General features: G+C 35.5%; 1 protein-coding gene across 2 annotated transcripts; it reads right to left on the reverse strand.

The window, feature by feature from the left end:
- Window positions 1-4,568: 4,568 nt before the first annotated feature.
- On the reverse strand, window positions 4,569-19,694 carry LOC104877079 (cytochrome c oxidase assembly protein COX16 homolog, mitochondrial). Of its 2 annotated transcripts, XR_784508.3 has the most exons (5): window positions 19,080-19,694; window positions 17,398-17,508; window positions 12,720-12,782; window positions 6,879-9,269; window positions 4,569-6,700 (listed from the first exon to the last, which is right to left on the reverse strand). XR_784508.3 is itself a non-coding variant. In XM_010645377.2 (4 exons), the coding sequence occupies exons 1-4, from the start codon at window positions 19,146-19,148 to the stop codon at window positions 9,153-9,155; spliced, it is 321 nt and encodes a 106-aa protein (XP_010643679.1). In that variant the 5' UTR covers window positions 19,149-19,694; the 3' UTR covers window positions 7,731-9,152. The 2 variants fall into 2 exon arrangements, 1 of the variants encoding a protein (XP_010643679.1); XM_010645377.2 differs by lacking the exon at window positions 4,569-6,700 and having other exon boundaries at window positions 7,731-9,269; window positions 17,437-17,508.
- Between the last annotated feature and the right edge of the window lie 769 nt (window positions 19,695-20,463).

Raw genomic sequence — 20,463 nt, forward strand, 5'->3', positions numbered from 1 at the left:
GTTGCACCAGTCTACACTCCCACCAGCAGTCGAGCAGGGTTCCTCTTTCCCCACATGCCCACCAGCATTTGTTATTGGTTGATTTCATGGTAACAGCCATTCTTTCTGAGGTGAGGTGGAATCTGTGTTGTTTTCATTTGCGTCTCTTGAATGGCTAGTGATGTTGAACATTTTAAAATTTGTTTATTTACTGCTTTTACTTGCTGAGAAATGTCTATTCATTTCAGATGCCCATTTTTGGATTGGGTCTTTAAATTTGGGAGGTCTGGTTTAAGTTCTTTATATATTCTAGATAGTAGTCCTTTGTCTGAGGAACAGCTGGTGAAAATTTATTCCCACATTGTGGGTTGTCTCTTCACACTATTAGTGGTTTCTCTTGTAGTGCAGAAGCTTTTTAATAAGAAGAGATTCCACTTGCTGATTCTTTGCTAATTCTCACACAACTGGAGCTCTGTTCATGAAATCTTTTCCTATGAAAATGTCTTCAAGAATTCTACCCAAGCTCTCTTCTAGCCAGTTTAGTGCTTAGATCTTTAATCCATTTTGATTTTAGTTTACTGCATGGTGAGAGATATAGGCCTAGTTTTAATCTTTGGCAAGTTGAAACTCATTTTTTCCAGCACCATTTATTAAAGAGGATATCTTTCCTCCAGAGAGGGTGTTTGGCTCCTTTGTCAAAGATGAGGTGGCTGAGTGTGTCTGGAGTTGTTTCTGCATCTTCTAATCTGTTCCACTGGCCTATTTCTTTGCCAGTACCATGCTCTTTTTATCACAGTAGCTTTGTAGTATAGTTTCAAGTTGGGGATTTTGATATCTCCTACACTGTCTTTACTGCCTAGAATTGCTTTTGCTATTCTAGGTCTCTTCTGGTTCCAAATGAATTTTTGGATTGTTTTCTTAAGGTCTGTGAAGTATGCTGCTGTCATTTCAGTTGGGATTGCATTAAATCCATATAGCAGTTTTGGAAGTATGATCATTTTCACTATGTTGATTCTTCCTACTCAGGAGCAAGGGATGTCTTTCCATTTTCTGATATCTTATTCAATTACTTTTTCAGAGTGTTGTAGTTTTCAGAGTAGAGGTCTCTGATTTCTTTCATAAGGTGGATTCCTAGGTATTTCAAATTTTTGGATGTTATTGTGAAAGGAATTGTGTGTCCCATTTCTCTCTCAGTAAGTCTGTTTTTCATGTACAAGAAAGCTATTGGTTTTTGTGTGTTGACATTGTATCAAACTACTTTGCTGAATTTGATCATTAAACCTAGAAGACTTTGGGTGGAGTTCTTGGGGTCTTCTAGAGTGACATGTCATCTGCAAATAATTACAATTTGACTTCATTTCCTATCTTTATTCCTTTTATTTCTATCTCTTGTCTAATGGCTGTGGCTGTCTCCAAAACTATATTGAATAGGAGTGGTAACAGTGGACATCCTTGTCTTGGTTCCTGATTTTAGTGTGAAGGATTTCAGTTTTGGCCATATAATATGATATTGTCTGTGGGGTTTTTCATAGATGGCGTTTATCAGACTGAGGTAGAGACCATCTATTCCAATTTTCTGTAGGGTTTTTTCTTTTATCACGAGTGCATTTTATAAAATGCTTTCTCTGCACCTATGGAGATGATCATATGGTTTTTGTCCTTGGCTCTATTAACATAGTGCATTGCATTCTGAATCATCCCTGAATTCCTAGGACAAATCCTATTTGGTCAGGTGTATCATCTTGATGATCTCCTGCACTCTATCTGCGAGTATCTTATTAAGGATTTTTACATCTATGTTCATTATTGAGATTGGCCTACAGTTCTCTTTTTCAGTTGGGTCTTTCTCTGCTTTGGGGATCAAGGTGATGCTTGCTTCCAGGAATGAATTCAGGAGTATCTTTCCTTTCAATTTCATTGAAAAATTTAAACAGGGGTGGCACTAGTTCCTCTCTAAATGTCTTGTAGAATTCAGCAGTGAAGCCATCAGGACCAACTTTTCTTAGTTGGTAAGTTTAATTATGTTTTCAATTTCATTGATTGATATTGGATTGTTTAGAATTTTTAGGTCATCTTCATTCAACTTTGGTAATTCATGTGTATCTAGGAATCTGTCCATTTCTGGACAGATTTGCATCTTATTGGCATATAGGTTTTTGAGGCAGGTATTGATGATCTTTTGGATTTCTGCTGTGTCTCTTGTAATTTCACCCTTTTCATTCCTAATTGCATGGATAAGGGACTTTTCTCTTTTTTTGAAAAGGTTGCATAAGGGTTTATCAATTTTATTCTTTCAAACAACCAACTCTTGGCTTGATTTTTTGTATTGTTCTCTTAGTCTCCATTGCATTGATTTCTGCCCTGATCTTTATAATTTTCTCCCTTGTATGAGCTTTGGGTTTGTCCTGCACTTCTTTTTCTAGAAGCTTGAGGTACAGCATCAGGTTGTGTAATTGAGCTTGCTCTGTTTTCCTAATAGGAGTATTCAGTGCTATGATTTTCCCTCATAAGACTGGTTTCATTGTGACCCACAGATTCCTATATGTTGTATCGTCATTTTCATTTAATTGTAGGAATTGTCTGATTTCTTCTTTAATTTCCTTTGTGACCTATTAGTTATTCAGAAGTGTGTTATTCAATTTCCATGTGTTTGTGAAATTCTTGTGGTTTCTTTTACTATTGATCTCCAATTTAATCACACTATGGTCTGATAATATACAGGGGATCACTTCAATTTCTTTGCACTTAGAAATGTTCTATGAGTATGTGATCTATTTTGGAGAATAACCCATGTGCAGCTGAAAAGAATGTGTATTCTGATTTTGTGGGGTGTAAACACCTGTTAACTTTATTTGTTCAAGAGTTTGAGTTCTAGTATTTCATTGTTTATTTTTTATCTAGTTGATCAATCTATGACAGTGGGGGCTGGAAATTTAGCTCAGTGGTTCTGTTGCCTGCCTTGGAAGCACAAGGTCCTGAGTTTGATTCCCATACCAAAAAAAACAAAAAACAAAAAACAAACAAACAAAAACAAACAAAAAAAAAACCCAAAAACTTTATTTGTGACAGTGGGATATTGACATCCCCCATAACTATTGTGTTAGTTCTTATTTGATTTTTCTGTGGTACTGGGGATGGAATTCTGGTCCTTGTGCTTGCAAGGCAGGTGGCAGAACCATTGAGCTAAATCCCTGGCTCGAAGGATGCTTTTAAATTAAGTCAAATGTAAAAAATCTTCTATATTGTCATTGTAGTTCATTTGTTTGGGGGTGGGGATTGAAACATCTTTTAAAAAATGATATGAAAAAGTTACAGACATGATTATCTCCTAGAAATTTAGAGGTCTCAAAAGACTATCTTCAACCAGCAAAACTGAGAGTACAAAAAATGATTATAGAAAAAAATGTCCAAAGTTCCTTATACATATTTTGAGCAAATCCAAATCTTCTGAGAATAAGACATAGGAAAAAAAAATGCTTGGGAAAAAATCTGAGGCCATCCACAGTTAGAAAAAAAAGTTTGAAAATTGGTATATTATTTTTCATCAAATTGCAGAGTCCTCTGATAAACAACAGAGAAACATCTGGATCTCTGGAAATCAACAGAATCCCTTGAAGACATATTCTCTTCAAGGATGGAGTGAAATAGCAGAGAATAAACAGTCCCAGCAGAGTGCCTCAATATAAAATTGTTATGAAAATCATAACAGAACCAATTTTATTGAATGTTTACGAATGTCATCCAGTAATAAGCTAGACATTTGTGACATCTTAGAGAACACACCAAGGTAAAATGCAAAACTTAGTGAGACCACTATATTTAATAAAGTAATAATTACAGTGGAGGCAGCTGGCTAGAATTTTGTGGTTTAGCAATTATCTCTTTGAGTATTTTCGTGCTCATTTCTTTCTTCTGTTACTCTTGACAAGTAGATTTGGTGCATTTAACAATGTCTGGCATTCCTGAAGACTCCCCCACATTCTTTTTTCTCAGGTTATATATTTTCAATTAATCTTCAAGTTATTCAATCTTTTGTCCTGTTAGCTGAAAACTACTGTTGTGTCTCTCTAGTGGATTTTCTTTTTGGTCCTTGAACTAATCAGCTTTAGAATTTCTCTGTTTCTTTTTGTAAGTAAAAAATTCTCTGTTTGATGAATCACTCTTTCAGACTTTATATTCACTAAATAACTTAATAGAATTTTATTGGGTTTGTGCTGAATGTATGGATCAATCAGGTTGTGAAGAATTACATCTTTAAAATATTGAGCCTTCCTACATATGAACATTGAGTCTCTTCCTATCCAAAAACACTGAATCCCTTATCTTTCTTGATTACATATGCAGGTTTCTTCATACAGATCTTGTACATATTATACAAAGGGATTTTTTTGTTCTACCACAGATTGTAGTCTTTTTAATTTCTTAATTCCAACTGTTTGTTGCTAGTAGATAGGAAAGCAAATGACTTTACATGTCAACCTGTATATTGCAATGATCTTACAACTGCTTATTTGTTCCAGTTTCTTTGTGATTTTGTACATGGACAATCACATCATTTGTGAATAGTCTGATTCCCCGCCCTTGTTTTATTTTTTTTGTCTTACTTTACCTGGGAATTTCCATATGACATTATGTAGAAGTGGTGAAAGGGAAAAATCCTGATCTTATGGAAAGCATCCAAGTACTCTAAGGAGTTAAGAAAGTTCCTTTTTTAAAGAATCATAAATGGGTGTTGGAATTTGTCTACTGCTTTTTCTAATGACGTGGTCATGTGATTTTGTTAGCTTGTTGATGTGATAATATTGCTTTTGGAATGTTGAACTAGCCTTCAGACCTGAAATGAATCTCACTTGAAAGTGGTGTCTAATTATTTTCTACACTATTGGATTTCATTTGCTAATATTTGTTAAGGATTTTTGCATCAATATTCATGGTATTGGTTTAGTTTTCCTTTCTTATGTCTTTGCCTGCTTTTGAGTTAGGAAGTATTCTACCTACTTCTATCTTCTGGAAGAGGTCATAGAGAATTGCCATAAGTTCATCTTTAAATGTTTGATAGACTTCACCACTCTCATACTTTTTCCTTTGGAAGGTTAATTATAGAGTCAATTTAATAAATATGGGCCCATTCAGATGATTTTCTCCTTATGTTAAGTTTTGGTAGACAGTATCTTTTAAGAAATTTAACTATTTTGTGTATGTCTTCAAATTTATGGGTATAGCATTGCTCTTAATACTTTTTTAATGTCTCTGGAGTAATTAGCAATGATCTTTTTAATTCTCATATTAGTACTTTTTGTTTTTTACCCTTAGTCTGGCTAGAGGTTTATCAATTTTAGTGATATTTTCAATGAACTAGTTTTGGCTTGAGTTTCTCCACCATTCTTCTGCTTACATCTGTACTGATTTCTGCTTTTTTTTTTTCCTCCTGTTTCTTGGAATTTAATCTGCTTTTTAAAAAATTTCCTAAGCTAAAAATTCAGATTAATAATTTTAGACTTTTCCTTTTATTCTAACACATTCAATTAAAAGAATCTTTCATTGAATAAAATTTGATAAATTGTATTTCAATTTCTTTTTCTTTCTTGTCTGGCACCAGGGATCCAACTCAGGACTTGGTGCTTATGAAGCAAGTGTATAACCACTAAGCTAAATACTTGGCCCTAGATTTCATTTTGTACTTTGTTGTTGTTGTTGTTGTGGTACTGGGAATTGAACCTAGGGCCTTACACTAAACTGAATCACTATTTATTGATATATTTATTTTATTTTGAGACGAGATCTTGCTAAATTACTGAAGTGCTTAGGCTTGGATTGAGCTTGCAAATGTCCTGCCTCAGCAGGACATGCACCAGCATGCCTGGCTTAGAAAATACTTTTAATTTTTCTTAAACAGTTCTTTGAGCCATAAGTGAATGAGAAGAATATTGTTTAATTCTCAAGTATTTGGAGATTTTTTTTTTTTATCTGTTACTGGTTTGCTGGTTCATTGTTAGGCACATGCACATTAAAAATAATGTCTTTTTGTAGAAAGGACTCTTTATCATTATAGGATAGGACCCCTCTGTTTTGTCTGAAATTAATACATTGACCTCAGCTATTAGTGTTAGCATGTATATCTACTTTTCTCCCTCTTCTCCTTTTCTTTTTTTTCCTCAGTCATGTTCACTTTAATGATGATCCAATAAAAGGATTCTTCACTTGTGAGATTGTATTTTTAAAATTTTACTTTACTTCTATTTTTCTGCCTTTATTAGCCATCTGCTCTTTTATGTTACATACATTCTCCATTAGAGCTCCTATCATATTAATCAATCATTTTAAATTCCCAACCTGATAATTGTAACATTTAATAACTGAGTCTAGTTCTGATGCTTATCTTAACTCTTCAAACTATCTTTTTTTCTTCCTTTTTTGTTGAACCTTGGACAAAATATACTGGACAAAAAGAACTCCTGTGAATAGGCCTTTACTGATGTGGCAACAGGAGTAAGAGGCATTCTACAGTCCAATGATTAGACCTTTAGTGAAAGTAGCCCCTTGACTTTTACCTGCACCATTACTTCTCAGTCATTCTCCCAGGCACTCAACCCCTCCTTAGGTGAAATGGAAGGATGCGGTAAGCTGGAGTTGAAAGTTTCCCTTTTTCCAGGTGATTAAGCTCTGGTGACATCCAAAGTGATTAGGTTCTAGCAAAAGTTTCCCTTGAGACCAGGATTTTCTAGAGAAAAAAAAAAACAAAAAAAAACAAATTCTAAATTCTCTGGGCCTATTTCAAAATGTTTATTTTCCCCCAATACTGCCAAAAACATAAGCAATTCTTTTTTTCCCCTCTTTCTCTATATACTTACTATGAAAACCTGGTGGGACTCCCAAAGGGAAAACTCACAGAAATTTACCTTCCTCACAAGGCCTGGCCTCCAGTAGTTTTTCTTTCAAGTTAGTCCATACTCAGTTTCTATCAATTAGCTCATCTGTATCTGATGGTGGCTCCAGCAGTGGATTCTGGGCAGACTCTCCTCCAGGTAACTGTGATGCTGTGCTTATGTCTCCAGTTTTCATGCTGGTGGCTTTTCCTGTGACCTCAATTCTCAGACAGATTAAAGAAGAATTGATTTTGCACTTTTTCAATATATTAGGGGTAGAGTTAAAACTTGAAGATTCTGGGCCTGGGATTTAGCTCAGTAGTACCGCCACCTGCCTCACAAGTGCAAGATCTGGAGTTTGATCCCCATAACAAAAAAAACAAAAACAAAAAAACCTTGAAGACTCTTATATGTTAAAAAGGAAACCACAAGTATCTTGTGCTTCTTTTGAAGAGACTGATGATTTTCCAGGATGGCTTTACTTAACATGATGCCAGCAATATGTGAGAGATTTGGTTTCTTCACATCTTGGTCAGCATTTGGTACTGCCACTATTTTTCAATTTTAGTGTGCGTATACACGTGTGTGTGTAGTAATGGAAATTGAAGCCAGGGTCTCTCACATGTCAGGCAAGTGTTCCATCACTAAACTAAATCTCCAGCTTTTTTTTTTTTTTTTTGAGATATGTTCTCCATGCTGGACTCAAACTTGTAGTTTTCCTGTTTCATTCTCTAGAGTACCTGGGATTACAGGTGTGCACCACCATACCTGCTTATTTTAGCTGTTCTAAGAGTAATTAATATTTCAATGTGGTCTAAATTAACATTTCCTTAATGGCTACTGATATCAAATATGCTTTTCATGTACTTATTTGCCATCTATATATCCTTTTTATGAAGTATCTCTGGTTTTTGCCTATTTTATTAATGGATTTTTGAAAACTGTTATTAGAGTTCTGTATTCTAGACAACTTTTACCAGATATGTTATTCATTAATACTTTCTTTGAGTCCCTACATCTTTCATCAATTAAACAGTCTGTAAGGAGAAAAAGTTCTGTGATTTTGATAAAGTCAATTTAATAATGTTTTCTTTTATGAATATTTTTGTAAGAAATATTTAATATGAACTATTTAATAGGTTTCAAAGACTTTTCTAAAAATTTTTTACATTTAAATCAATGATCCACTTTTGAGTTACTTTTTTGTAGCAGTGAAATTTGGGTGAACCAATCACTCTCTCTCCAGTGAAACTTATTCCTCCAGATAATTAAGTCTTATAAATCACCTCTCTCACCAATTATTACTACAAGATAACCAGTTTACTCTACTCTCTACAACAGTAACTTGCTGAGAATACAAATTTTTTACTGGGGTAAAAGTGGGGCAGATTTATTACTTTTTTTGGCAATTGTAGTGGGGCTATTTGAGACATTAGGCATTTAGAATTAAGCATTAAAATACCAGAAGGTAGAGGGTCAAGGCTGTCCAGAACAGTGAAAAGGAGAAAATGAGTTAAAAAAAAAAGAACATTCTTATTCTTTTACTAGGGATGAGGTTATAGCAAACCTAAAATTAAAAACCAAAACCAGCCAACCAAACAAAAAGCTAGAATAATTTTGTATGTGAATTATGCTAAGGGATAAAGCATAAATTAAATAAGCTTTTTCCAAATAGCAGTTATCTCTGAATTACCTTAACAATTTGCTGCATCTGCTTACGATCATGTACTACTTCATTATTTTTGGCTCAAGGTTAATTTGTTTAACATTTTTTAACTGGGAATATTATTTCCTTAACATTGATAATAAGTTTAAGCATGGCATCAACACACTCATGAGATGATGCTTTAGAGACTGATTAGCATACTATGATATATTACAAGTAATACCAAGAGTTACTAGATAGTGATCAAGATTACTTTTCTATGTAAGTTTAGCATAAAATCACGGCCCCATTTTACTGTGAGAATTGAACTGAAGCCTGCTATTTTCATTAAATCCAAATGAAGTAGCAAAATGTTGCAATAGTGACTGGTGTAGATGAGTGCCCATCTTGAGTGGGATATGTGACATACCTGGAAAGCAGTACTCAGGTTTTTCTTTGAAATGTGTTTTTATGTTGTCAATACTATTACTTTGATTTGCAAGTGGACTAGCTGGGAAATACAAACACTTGTACTTGACTTTTTAAAAATCAAGTTTATCTTCTATCAAATTACTCATAGCCAGGTTTCCACAGACCTAGAATTTTAAAGCAATGATCCAGTATGTCCCACTGATAACATTTTTTAAAAAGAATGAACATAGTCAGGTTGACTTAGTCTTAAGGGTTTCTGGATTTCGTCCTTGAAGGAGATCAGGATCTTCCCAAGGCCTTGGGCCTCGAATATTCTTCCAGTCTTCAAAAGTAGCGTCCTTTATTTTCTATAGGACAACAAAAGTTAAAGTATTTAAGTTAGTGTAGGAGTCTGTGGCTTTGACTACAAAATCACTGAATGAATGCATAGAAAGAATCTAATAGGCCCTCAATTAGAATTTCAAGTACGCCGTAAGCCAAAAAAAAAAAAAACAAACAAAACTGAAAAAGTCCTATTTCTTAGAATTTAAAACATTTCTTGCTCGCTACTAATGCTAATACCTCTCTTTCCCCCACAGTAATAAAACTACTGACACAGAAAAAGTGTCTACATGCTTTATTTTTTGAGAGCACAAAAAAAGGTAAGAAGCTGTGGAAAAAAGTGTAAATCTGAAGGCTGATCCAGAATAATTACTATAAAGGTTAGCATGAGTGATGGTAGAAAATAAGAAGCAAAGAACAAAGTTAGAGACCTAAACTCTTCTACAAGGAACAGACCAACACGATTTATCTTGTGTCTGAGAAATAAGCCTGTGGTTAAGAATAAAAAAGACTTTCCCCACAGTTAACATGAACAATACCCTTTTGAGCAGTCAAAACTCATTTCAGGTACAATTTTGACCATTCTACTTTCACTTAATCTGAAGAGTCTCTCAAACACAGGAAGGCAGGGAAAAAGGGAAGAAAAAAAATATTTTTTCTCCCTTGTACTGTCCATCACTCCAAAAGTTCCATTTATACATTTGCTGCTTTCATTGTTCTGGAATAATTAAGTAAAACAAAGAAAACAGGCTGACAGAATACAGGGTAACATATCCAAAGATGGGAAAAATGGCCTAAGTTCACCTTGACCTTTGGTTATTAAGCATTACGGTTTTACTAATTAGCTGTATAACCTTTAGCATTTATTTAAGCCACCTAGGCATTCATTCCTTCATAAGTAATAATGAAAAGACAGGAATAAATGTTTGATATGGTTTTAGTTCTCAAATTCCATGGTTTCTGGAAGAATTAGAAAAAAATCTCCCAAATAAATCTTTCACAGCATTAGCACTGATATAGTGCTTATATGTTCTCAAGTGGCCAAACAGGAAAGTAGTGAATGACCAAATAGGGAAGTAGTGAATAAAAATACAAGAAAAATACATGAGGAGAACCGAAATAAATATATACAAAGGAGCAAAATTTTATTAATTTAGCTTGGAAGAAGGTAAAGTATTTTTACATGTTGTTATGAAATGATTTAAAGATATTAAGAGTAATGGCCAATAACCAAATAAAATAAGATGTGTATGATAAAGAGAATTAAAATCAGTCTTGGATGACAGGCAAGGTTGATAGAAGGTGATGTATAAATGTCTGATTTCAGAGATTGTTATGGTTTACATCTAAAATGTCCCCCAAAATTCTGTGTGTGTGGAAGGTTTACATCTAGAATGTCCCCTTTAGATCCTGGGGATGCTGTTCTCATCAGTTGATTCATCCACTGATAGGTTCAGCAGCTGAATGTACTGTTAGAAGGTGGGGCCTGGTTGGAGCAGAGTCATTGGTGGCATGACCTGAAAGCAGGTATTCTTGTCCCTGGTTCCTCTCTTCTTTTTCTACTTCTTGGCTGTCATGAGATAAGTAACTCTCCTCTGCCAAGGCCCTTCTACCATGCTTTTTCAGCTTTGGAGCCAGTGGATCGACAGAAACTGTGAACCAATTTAAACCTGTCTTCTTGTAAGTAGTGGGTGTTGAGTATTGCGTCCTAGTGATGGAAAAGTGAATAAGATAATTTTTGGACAAAAGGTTCTTTGTAGAAATTCTACAAAAGATAGTGACTGAATGATAGATTGTGCTTGCATCCAGAAGACACTCAAGACCTACCAATTACTAGTCAACTGCCATAGGAATGAGTGTGGAACAGATTCAAAAAATGTTGAAGAGAAGCAGTAGTCGTGCCAGAGTGGACTTCTTAATACTAGCCAAGACACCTAAAAAATTTTTCTTTAGGAGTAAGGATTATGTTGAGAAGAATACCTACTTCTCCAACAAAATTTAAAACCAAAACCTGCCAAGATCCTCTAGGGAGATAGTTGAAAGAATGAGTCCAACATCAAGTTACACTGATCTAAGAAACATCACAGCCTTTTCATGGGTTCTTCCTTTCAAAGCACAACACCAAGTTCAAAGTGATCAGCCAATAACTTAACTGTCAGGTAAAATGAAAATCAACACTTCAGAAATCTCTTTAATACTCATTACCAACTTTCAATCAAAAAAGACCACACATGCCGCCGCCTGCCTGGCAAGTGCAAGGTCCCGAGTTTGATTTCTGATATTAAAAAAAGAATGACCACACAAATATGATTCAGTCAAAAAATGATTAAAATATAAATGGGGAACATTTTCCCTTCACCACATCCTATAATATAATATGCTATTAAGCTTTTTGATTTTTGCTAATCAGACTGGTGGAAAATGGTACCTCATTATAACTTTGACATTCTTATTTTGATAAGTTGAGCATTTGTGTGTTTCAGAATACTTATTTATTTTCCTCTAAACTCTTTGTTTTAGCCACATTCCTACTGACCAACTAATTTATTGAACATTTTCATACTGACTTGTAGATGTTCTTCACAATTAGCCATGATAAGGACAAATTTTTAGAACTTCTCATTTAATTTGTGACAATATAGAATTTTTGTTGGTTTGTTTGTTTTTCTGAGACAGGGTCTCACTATGTAGTTGAGACTGACCTGGAATTCACTCTGTAGCCCAGGCTGGTCTCGAACTCACAGCAATCCTCCTGCCTCAGCCTCCCGAGTGCTGGGGTTACAGGTGTGCACCACCATGTCCAGCAACATATATAATTTTTTTAGGTTGAACGTTCAGGTTTTTAATATATAAACACACATCTTTACTTTTACAAATTCTGGGTTTGAGATCATATTTAAGTAGGTTTTTCTGACTTAAAAATCTGCATTTTCTTCCTCCTAGCACAATTACTGTTTTGCTTAATTTTAGATTATTGATGCAGGTGGAATTTATCATTCATGGTATAAGAAATATGAATCTATCTTCATTTTCTTTTCAAATGACTATATACAGGTTAAGCATCCCTAAGTCCAAAATCTGAAATCTAAACCTTCTTGGCTGTTGACATGAATGCTCAAAAAAGTCAGATTTTGGGCTGGAGGTGTAGCTCAGAATCAGAACACTACCTAGCATGTGTGAGGCCATGGGTTCAATCTTCAGTGTCACAAAAAGAAAACAAGAAGAAAATTTCAGATTTGGGAGCATTTTAGATTTTCAGATAAGGGATGCTTAACTGGTAAAGTCTATCTGAAAAACTCGAAAACACTTCTGGTACCAAGCGTTTCAGATTAAGAGATATTTAACCTGTAGTTTATTAAATACCATATATTTAAAATAAATAATTTTTTTGCAATACTAATTTATCTTAAGGCAGACAGAAGCCATCATGACCAGTAAGACTGTTACAAAAGATAAAACTATTAACGTTATCATACCTCGTATTCTGACTCTAAAGATATTTTACTCATTTTCAGCTTTTTTTCCAATTCAGGATCAATCTGCAGGAAAGAAAGAGAAATCTGTAAGTTACTTACAATTGCTTACATTCAATTTTCTACTTTGTAAAAGTTGTAGAACTGGAATAGTATGGCCAACTTAAAACACATGGCAAATGTTATGGCTTCTATATAAATGTCCTCCCAAAACCTCATGTGCTCATAGGTGGATTTTTGGGAATGACTGGATAATGGATGTGTGACATTGGATTAATTCACTGATTGGTATAGCATAGTTCTAGGTGTGGGTGATAAACTTACTGAAGAGGGAAGACCCACCCTGGGTATAGGCGGCACCAACCAATAAGCATGTAGCCTGGATGGAATAAAATGGGAAAGAAATGCTTGCTGTCTCCTGCCTGCCACACCATGAACTGTTTTTCTTCTGTTATGCCCTTTTTCCATGCTGCCCTCCCTTGGAATCAGCCAACTATGGACTGAAACCACTACAAACCGTGAGCTAAATAAACCTTTCCTCCTTTAACTTGGGCATGTTGGATATTTTGTCCCAACAATAAGAAAGTAACTAAGAAAGATTTTGATACTAGGAGTGGGGTCATTGCTGTGAAGGTACCTGGCTATGTGGTTCAGGAGCCTTTGGAATTGGCTTATATAGCTGAGAAGTCTGGAAAGTTATGGAGATGGTGGCTAGAAAAGCAGCCCTAGAATGCTTTAAGTTCCCAAGCTTGATGGGAGATTATGATCAGATCTCTGAAAACCAGAATGTTGAGAGTAATGCAGATGGATAAGACCAGGCTCAAGAGGTTTCAGTTGGGAAGAAGGACTCTACTGGGTAGCTGCACTCTAGGATATGTCATGCATTGGCAGAAAATTTGTTTACATTTTGCTCATGTCCAGAGACACTACAGGAGACTGAGATGAAGGGCAATGGACTAAGGAATCTCATGGAAGAAGTTTTAAGGCAGTCTAATGTTGAGGCTACTGGTGGGGGCTTTTACCTAGCTGTACCTTGAGATTCAAGAGCAAACGGATCAGCGGAATGATTTAAAAAGTCTGAGTTTGGCCAGAAAGGAAGTTCCAGTAAAGATGTGGCCTGTAAAGATAAAGCAGAGGAGAACTAGGTTGCTGAAAAGATTATCACTAAAAGGCAAAGTACTGCAGAACAGGCCAATAAAAAAAGATGGCCCAAGGTATCACAAGAACCAACAGTACTCTACCCACTGCAGCCTCAAAATTGGAAAGGTGAAAGTCTGAACTGACAAGAGTCCCAGGGCACCTGTTTCAGGTGGTGTCCTGAGCCATTTGTTCCGTGGGGTTGGGTTCACAGCACTCAACAAGCCAGGCACTTGGCTCCTACAGCCAAGAGGAGGAAGGCTGGTTACTGCTCCAGCTGGCAGCAGACCTGCACTTCATCCCAGGGTGCAGGTTTTAGGTACATGCGGAATACAAGAGTATTCAGGAAAACTTCCACCCAGATTTCAGAAGAAGGCCTGGGATGCCAGGCAGTGTGTCCCTGAGAGGGTAGTGTGTAAAGCTGTGAGTGTGAAGCTAAAGTGCAGTGGAAAACTCAGAAGGCTGGAGAAGCCAGGATGTGGATCATCTGAGAAAAGATGTAAGAAGTGAGCAAAGCTGGCTGAAGAGAGGGACCATGAGGGCTATGACCACCAGCAGTGCTGTAGGAGTAGAGCCATATATCCTCTGGAGTTCACATCTTGCCACAGATTACCCTACGTGTTGGGCAGGGAATGCTGAGATTTAATGTTTGCCCTGCTTTGGTCCCATTCCTTTCTGTTCCCCTATTTCTACCTTTTGGAATGGGAATGTTTATCTTGTGCCATTGTATGGTGGAAGTGTTTAACTTCTTTTCATTTTTACTGGGGCTCACAGCTAAGAATTTTCCTTAAATCTCAGAGAATTTGGACTTGGACTTTTCAGCAATGCTGAAACTATAAGGACAATGGTCACTCTTAGAGATGGATTAAATGCATTTTGCATAAAGGGATCCACATGAGTCTTTTGGGGGACCAAGAGTCAAATGTTATGGTTTAGGGCTGGGGATTTAGCTCAGTGGTGCTGCACCTGCCTCACAAACATAAGATCCTGAGTTTGATCCTTGGTACCAAAAAAAAAAAAAAAAAAAAAAAATGTTATGGCTTACACTTAGATGCCTCCCTCAAAACTTCAGGCACTCATAGGTGGGGCATTTGAGAGTGAATGGATGGACCATGGGTACAGTACTGGATTAGTCCACGGACTGATTTAGCACAGATAAGTTTTTTAAGATCATGATACACAGTGTATTTACCATTTTTATTCTATAATTCTTTTGTTATAAAAATTATTTTTCCATAGAACTGTTTATATTTTCCTTATTAATATCTACTTGTAGGGCCAGGGATTTAGCTCAGTGGTTCTACCACCTGCCTCACAAGTGCAAGGTCTTGAGTTCTATCCCTAGTACCAAAAAACAAACAAACAAACATCTATTTATATTACATTAAAATAAAATAAAAAACTAAATATACAGTTCAGTAGTAAAGAAATATAGCAACAAATTCAAAAGATGGCTCTAATAACAGACTGGTCATAGCAAAAGACAGGTTTAATAATTAGGAGATAAAAATAATATAAAACATACAAATTAAAAAACAGAAAAGAAAAAGAATGGAAGCAAATAGAAAAATTAAAAAGTGAAGTGTTAAACTTAATTTAAAAATAATTATATCTGAATGAAGTCCATCGAAGAAGAGAGAAAACTGGGCAAAACCAACACTTTATAGGACATTAATAATTTTTTTAATGTCTTCTGTTGTTTCACTGAAAATCTTCAAAGAAATCAGAAGACAATTTGAAACTCCATTTCTTACAAATTGGAGTACCTAAAGAGTTATGGTAAATATTTCTCCATGCCATAATTTAATCATTTGATATACAAGCACAATCTTTGGTAAGACTCAACCAAGTAGCTATATAAGGTAGAGTCAATAGATTTGGTATTAAACTTTCTTCTTTTGTTTACTCACTGGAGAATTTTTAAAATGCATCTCTACATTTGAAAAAGGTAATTTTATTCAGATTCATAGTACATGAATTAACAGCATCTACTATTGCAGATTAAGTATTGGTATTTGCACAGGGGAGATAAATAAACTTATGATTTGGAAGTACTGCCTGCCTGTCCTCCTACACATGTAAGATTCACAGCCTTCATGTGTTTTCACATTCCTCTCTCCAAAGGTGCTCATTTTTTATTTTTGCATATTGTACAGTATGCTCTGTTTTGGTTATTGTTTGTTTGTTTTGGTTATTTAACTCCCTAATCCAACTGTATGTGTCTTTTCCATCTCCCATTAAAATAACAGGGCTTTCTTTTTCAGTGATATATAGAGATCACACTGGCATTGGTATCATAGTTTTTCTCATTTTCATTATTGAATCTTAGAAAATATGGTCATAATATTTGTCACATTAAAAATTAAGCCAGCACTACCATGTTACAAAGCATAATAAGCAAAATCAAAGACTGTAAGCGTTCACAACTGCAATATACTTAAGTTGCACACTTAAATCAATTGGTGTGATTCAATAATGGATAATCCATGACTGTAGATCCATGGTTGCTAGCATGATCATTCAAAAGAAAAAAACACCAGCACCCTTCAGAAATGGGAGATAAACCATATCTTTGTCAGGCTAAAAACTAGAAGCAACTGCTGTCAGTTTATTTATTTATTTATTTATTTTTGCAGTACTGGGGATTAAACTCAGGACCTTGTGCTTAGGAGGTAGGTGCAGTGCCACTGAGCTAAATGCTCTTATTTTTTTTTTTAGGTCACTTTGATAAAAGGAATTGGGATGCTAAACCAAACCTTTTAACACAGTTAAACTAAGAATTGTTAGTAAACTGAAAATTTACTGGAATTTTTCAGGTAACTAAAAATTATTCTATATCCTTATAAAAACAACGTATTTTAAAAAATATAATATTCACTAATTTGTATCTATATTTAAGACTAGCTAGAACTGGCTTTTCTCAAATTCATGTAGAAAACTGAATCACCTTTATACTCTTTACTTTCCCAGCAATATTACTTAGTTCTGCGGATGATATACCTGGACAATCTTCTGGTATCAGATATATGTCACAAACAAGTTACACAGCACTCAGTGAATGAACCAGAGTTCTTACATCATGCTTGGCACAAATTTGACAATAAATGTAAGAGTAAGAATCCTAGCCCTACCCCTAAATAGCCACATGATAACAGGGGCAAGATACATAAGCTTTCTGAACCCCAGCTTCCTCACCTGCACAATGAAGGAACTAGCACGGTCCTACTATAAAGTAGTTACTATAAAAAGATTACACCTTTATGTATAACAAAAAGTAATCTTCCATTTTTTAGTATTAGTTGCTAGATATATATCAACATAATTTATAAAATTAGTAGTAAGATAAAAGTTAATTTATAGTTAGATAAAGTAAAACAAAAATTATTTACTCACATTCTTTAGATCCTTCTGAATTCTAAATACAATGACACTAAAGATTGTTCTATGGGATTATTAATCTATTTTAAAGAATAAGAGAGCAAAAATTGTATATTAATCTTAAAAAGCAAGACAAACAGACTAAGTATACTAAACAAAAACATACATATACAGACATAAGTCGAACTCCAATTGTAATTCTTACTTTAATCTTCACAGCATCATACCGGATTTGTGAGAACTCACGAAGACCAAAAGAACCTCCAACAATCAGCAACTGAAACAAACAGAAGGACAGAATGTGATAATGGCTGTGCAATGGAGAATATACTAAAAACAAGGAACTGAACATTCTTGGTGAATTTTGGGGGGGTGTACAGGAAAAAAACAGGTCTAATAAGTCACATTAGAAATGTAAACTTTGGTGGTTAAACAAGCAAATATATATTTTAAATGGTTTGGAAGAAAGAGGAAAAAAGTATTATTAGCCTATATCTGATAATCCAAATCCCCTTCTGTATATTGCTCAATAAAGATTTCTAGGAAGCATTAACAACAAAAAGAAAATACTGTAATATCAACTTGAATACACAGTATACCAGTGATGGCATATTTGACTGACACATGACCAAGAGGATGTGTCCCTTGAATTCATTCTGATACTGTATATCAGACTCCTGAATACAGTATTTTGCTGTACAAAATTATTTATGTGTGGGGCCAATTCTCAGAAACACGGCCCCTAGGCCAAGTATAGTTACACAGAACAGTCTACAGTAGCAGCACAGTAGCGTACTCGGGAAGAAGAACTGAGGTACTTCAATGTATACTACGTTTAAGACCTTTACTTTGGTAATTTTGAAAGGTGAAGAAAACAAACTGATTTTCATAGGGACATGCTGGGAACGAAAAGTCAGTGACCACAATCACACTGTTTCTAGGTGGTAATCTGCACAGAATAGTTTTTATACATGCCCTACCCTCAACACAAATGTAATTACTGTTATTTATAAAGACAGTTACTCTTGAAATCTTTAAAAATATATTTGAAGAGATGAGAAAAATCCAGATTCATAAAAAATGAGCTTTTGAAAAACCCATTGTTTCTAGAATCACCTTTTTCCATTTAGTCCTCCTTAAATGCAAAAGCTGGTATCTTCACCTGTGCCAATACCTGTATCAAAGTAATAAACATCTGCGTATTTTTTAAAAAGCTGCTTTTGTTTATATACTTGACAAATTATTTCATTTATTATGACACGGAGGTTGAAGCAAAATAAGTAGCCCATGATCACACAGGAACTAAAGGTAGTTGTCTGGATTCCAACTCGGGTTGGCTTTCTGACCTTAACCTGTATTCTCATGACATCTTTCGGGAACTCAGTGTAAAATTCTATGCAGCCATATAAACACCAAAGCTATTTTAAAAATTGCTTTAGAAACATAGAGTAACACATCAACCCGTTGAGGGCGCCACAGCACAGCAGGTGCTGTGCTAAACACTATTTGTAAGTTCTTATTTGGTTCTTCACAAAAATCGGTAACCAAATTTTGTAATCACCGAGACTGCCCTTAACTCTGGTTTCTTTGAGATTCAATTTATTCAGTTGTGAAACGGGTATAATAACAACAATCGTGTTCTTGATAAGAAAGATATCACACAGATCCTGGTAATTCACGGGAAGAGAGGGCGGGGGCGATATCCTGCTCCCTAGAAGACTAGAAGATTGTTTAAAGTTCTCAGTCTGTCGTCAGCGTAATTAGATCCTATCTTCGGCTTCTATTACAGACTCCCGAAGTTCTGATGCTGCAAACCAGAAGGCTCCGCTTTCCTCTCACTGCACTCACCAACATGGGGACTCCGTAGCGAAGGGTCTTGTTCTTGCGCAAAACTCGCATCACCCCGGGTGTGAACATAACTGCAACTTCGGCACGTTTGGGGTCTCTCCAAGCTGACCCAGAGCGTCCTCCTAAAATTTGACGGCTTTTCCTAACTCACCTCCTTTTCCTGGTAGCTTGGTGCCGAGTCCTCCCCTAATAAACCTCCGCCAGGCAGAAGCAATCGATTCAAGGTTACACACTCTCGTGCACGCCCAGAAGTTGAGGCAACGTATCTTTAGTTCCGGTATGCCAACTTGCAGCTACAATTTAGACTAGAATCCGATTTTCTGTCACTATCAAATTATTATGGAAGGCAGTATCTGGCGTATTCTGGGTCTTGACTACATTTTCTTAGAATATTCCCTGGCACATGGTTATTAAATTCGGCTGAGCGGAGGCGGTTTTTTTTTTTAATTGAGTTTATTGATACTTTTTAGGTATACAGTACAGTTACATCACCATTGGGATCTTGTACCTTTACATGATATATTTTGGTTATCTTTTCCCCATTATTCTCCAACTTCCCTATTTACAAAAACTTTGTTTCCCTTTTTTTCCTTTGCTCATATTTTTTCTTTTCCCTTCTTTCCTTTCCCCTACCCTTTCCAATTCCCCTACTCCTTTAGTCCTTTTCTTCCTATTTCACATTATCAATTATACAGTTTGAACCTTATTTACATTTTTAGTTTTTCACACCAAAGAAATGATTCAGCATTTACACGTGTTTCCAATTTATATCACAAGAGCGTATGGCCTCAACATGCATCCATTTAGCTATACATGTCTTTAGTTTCTCATTCTTTATGGCTGAGTAAGTAGTACTCCATTTTATAGAAAAACCACATCTTTATCCAGTCTCCAGTTGATGGGCAATTGGGCTGTTTCCAAGGTTTAGCTATTACAAACTGTGCTGCTATAAACATGGGTGTACATATATTCTTGTAATTCTTTTGGGAAGACACCCAGCAGAGGGATAGCTGGGTCAAATGGGACCTCTAATCCTAGTTTTTAAAAGTATATCCATATTGATTTCCACAGTGGTTGCACCAATCTGAACTCCCACCAACTATGGAGTAGGATTCCTTTCTCCCTACAACCCTGCCAGCATTTGTTACTGGTTAATTTCTCAATAGCAGCCATTCTTTCTGGGGTGAGGTGCAATCTTAGTGTTGTTTCCATCTGTATCTCTCAACCAGTAATGTTGAACATTTTTTCATATATTCATTTGCTGCTTTTACTTGTCTGAGAAATGTGTTCATTTCAGATGTCCATTTTTTAATCAGGTCTTTATATTTGGGGGCAGACTGATTTTTTTTTTTGAGATCTTTATATATCTAGATAGTAGACCTGT

Source organism: Fukomys damarensis, unplaced genomic scaffold (assembly GCF_012274545.1).
Source record: "Fukomys damarensis isolate Sample0158 unplaced genomic scaffold, DMR_v1.0_HiC HiC_scaffold_21, whole genome shotgun sequence".
In the NCBI taxonomy this organism is placed as follows: domain Eukaryota; kingdom Metazoa; phylum Chordata; class Mammalia; order Rodentia; family Bathyergidae; genus Fukomys; species Fukomys damarensis.

Excerpts from the sequence above, each read along its gene's own strand:
- LOC104877079 (XM_010645377.2), bottom strand. The coding sequence starts at position 19,148 with ATGTTCACACCCGGGGTGATGCGAGTTTTGCGCAAGAACAAGACCCTT. Across the intron at positions 17,509-19,079 it reads GCTACGGAGTCCCCATGTTG|TTGCTGATTGTTGGAGGTTC; the intron begins GTGAGTGCAGTG and ends TGTTTGTTTCAG. Across the intron at positions 12,783-17,436 it reads ATGATGCTGTGAAGATTAAA|ATTGATCCTGAATTGGAAAA; the intron begins GTAAGAATTACA and ends TCTTTCCTGCAG.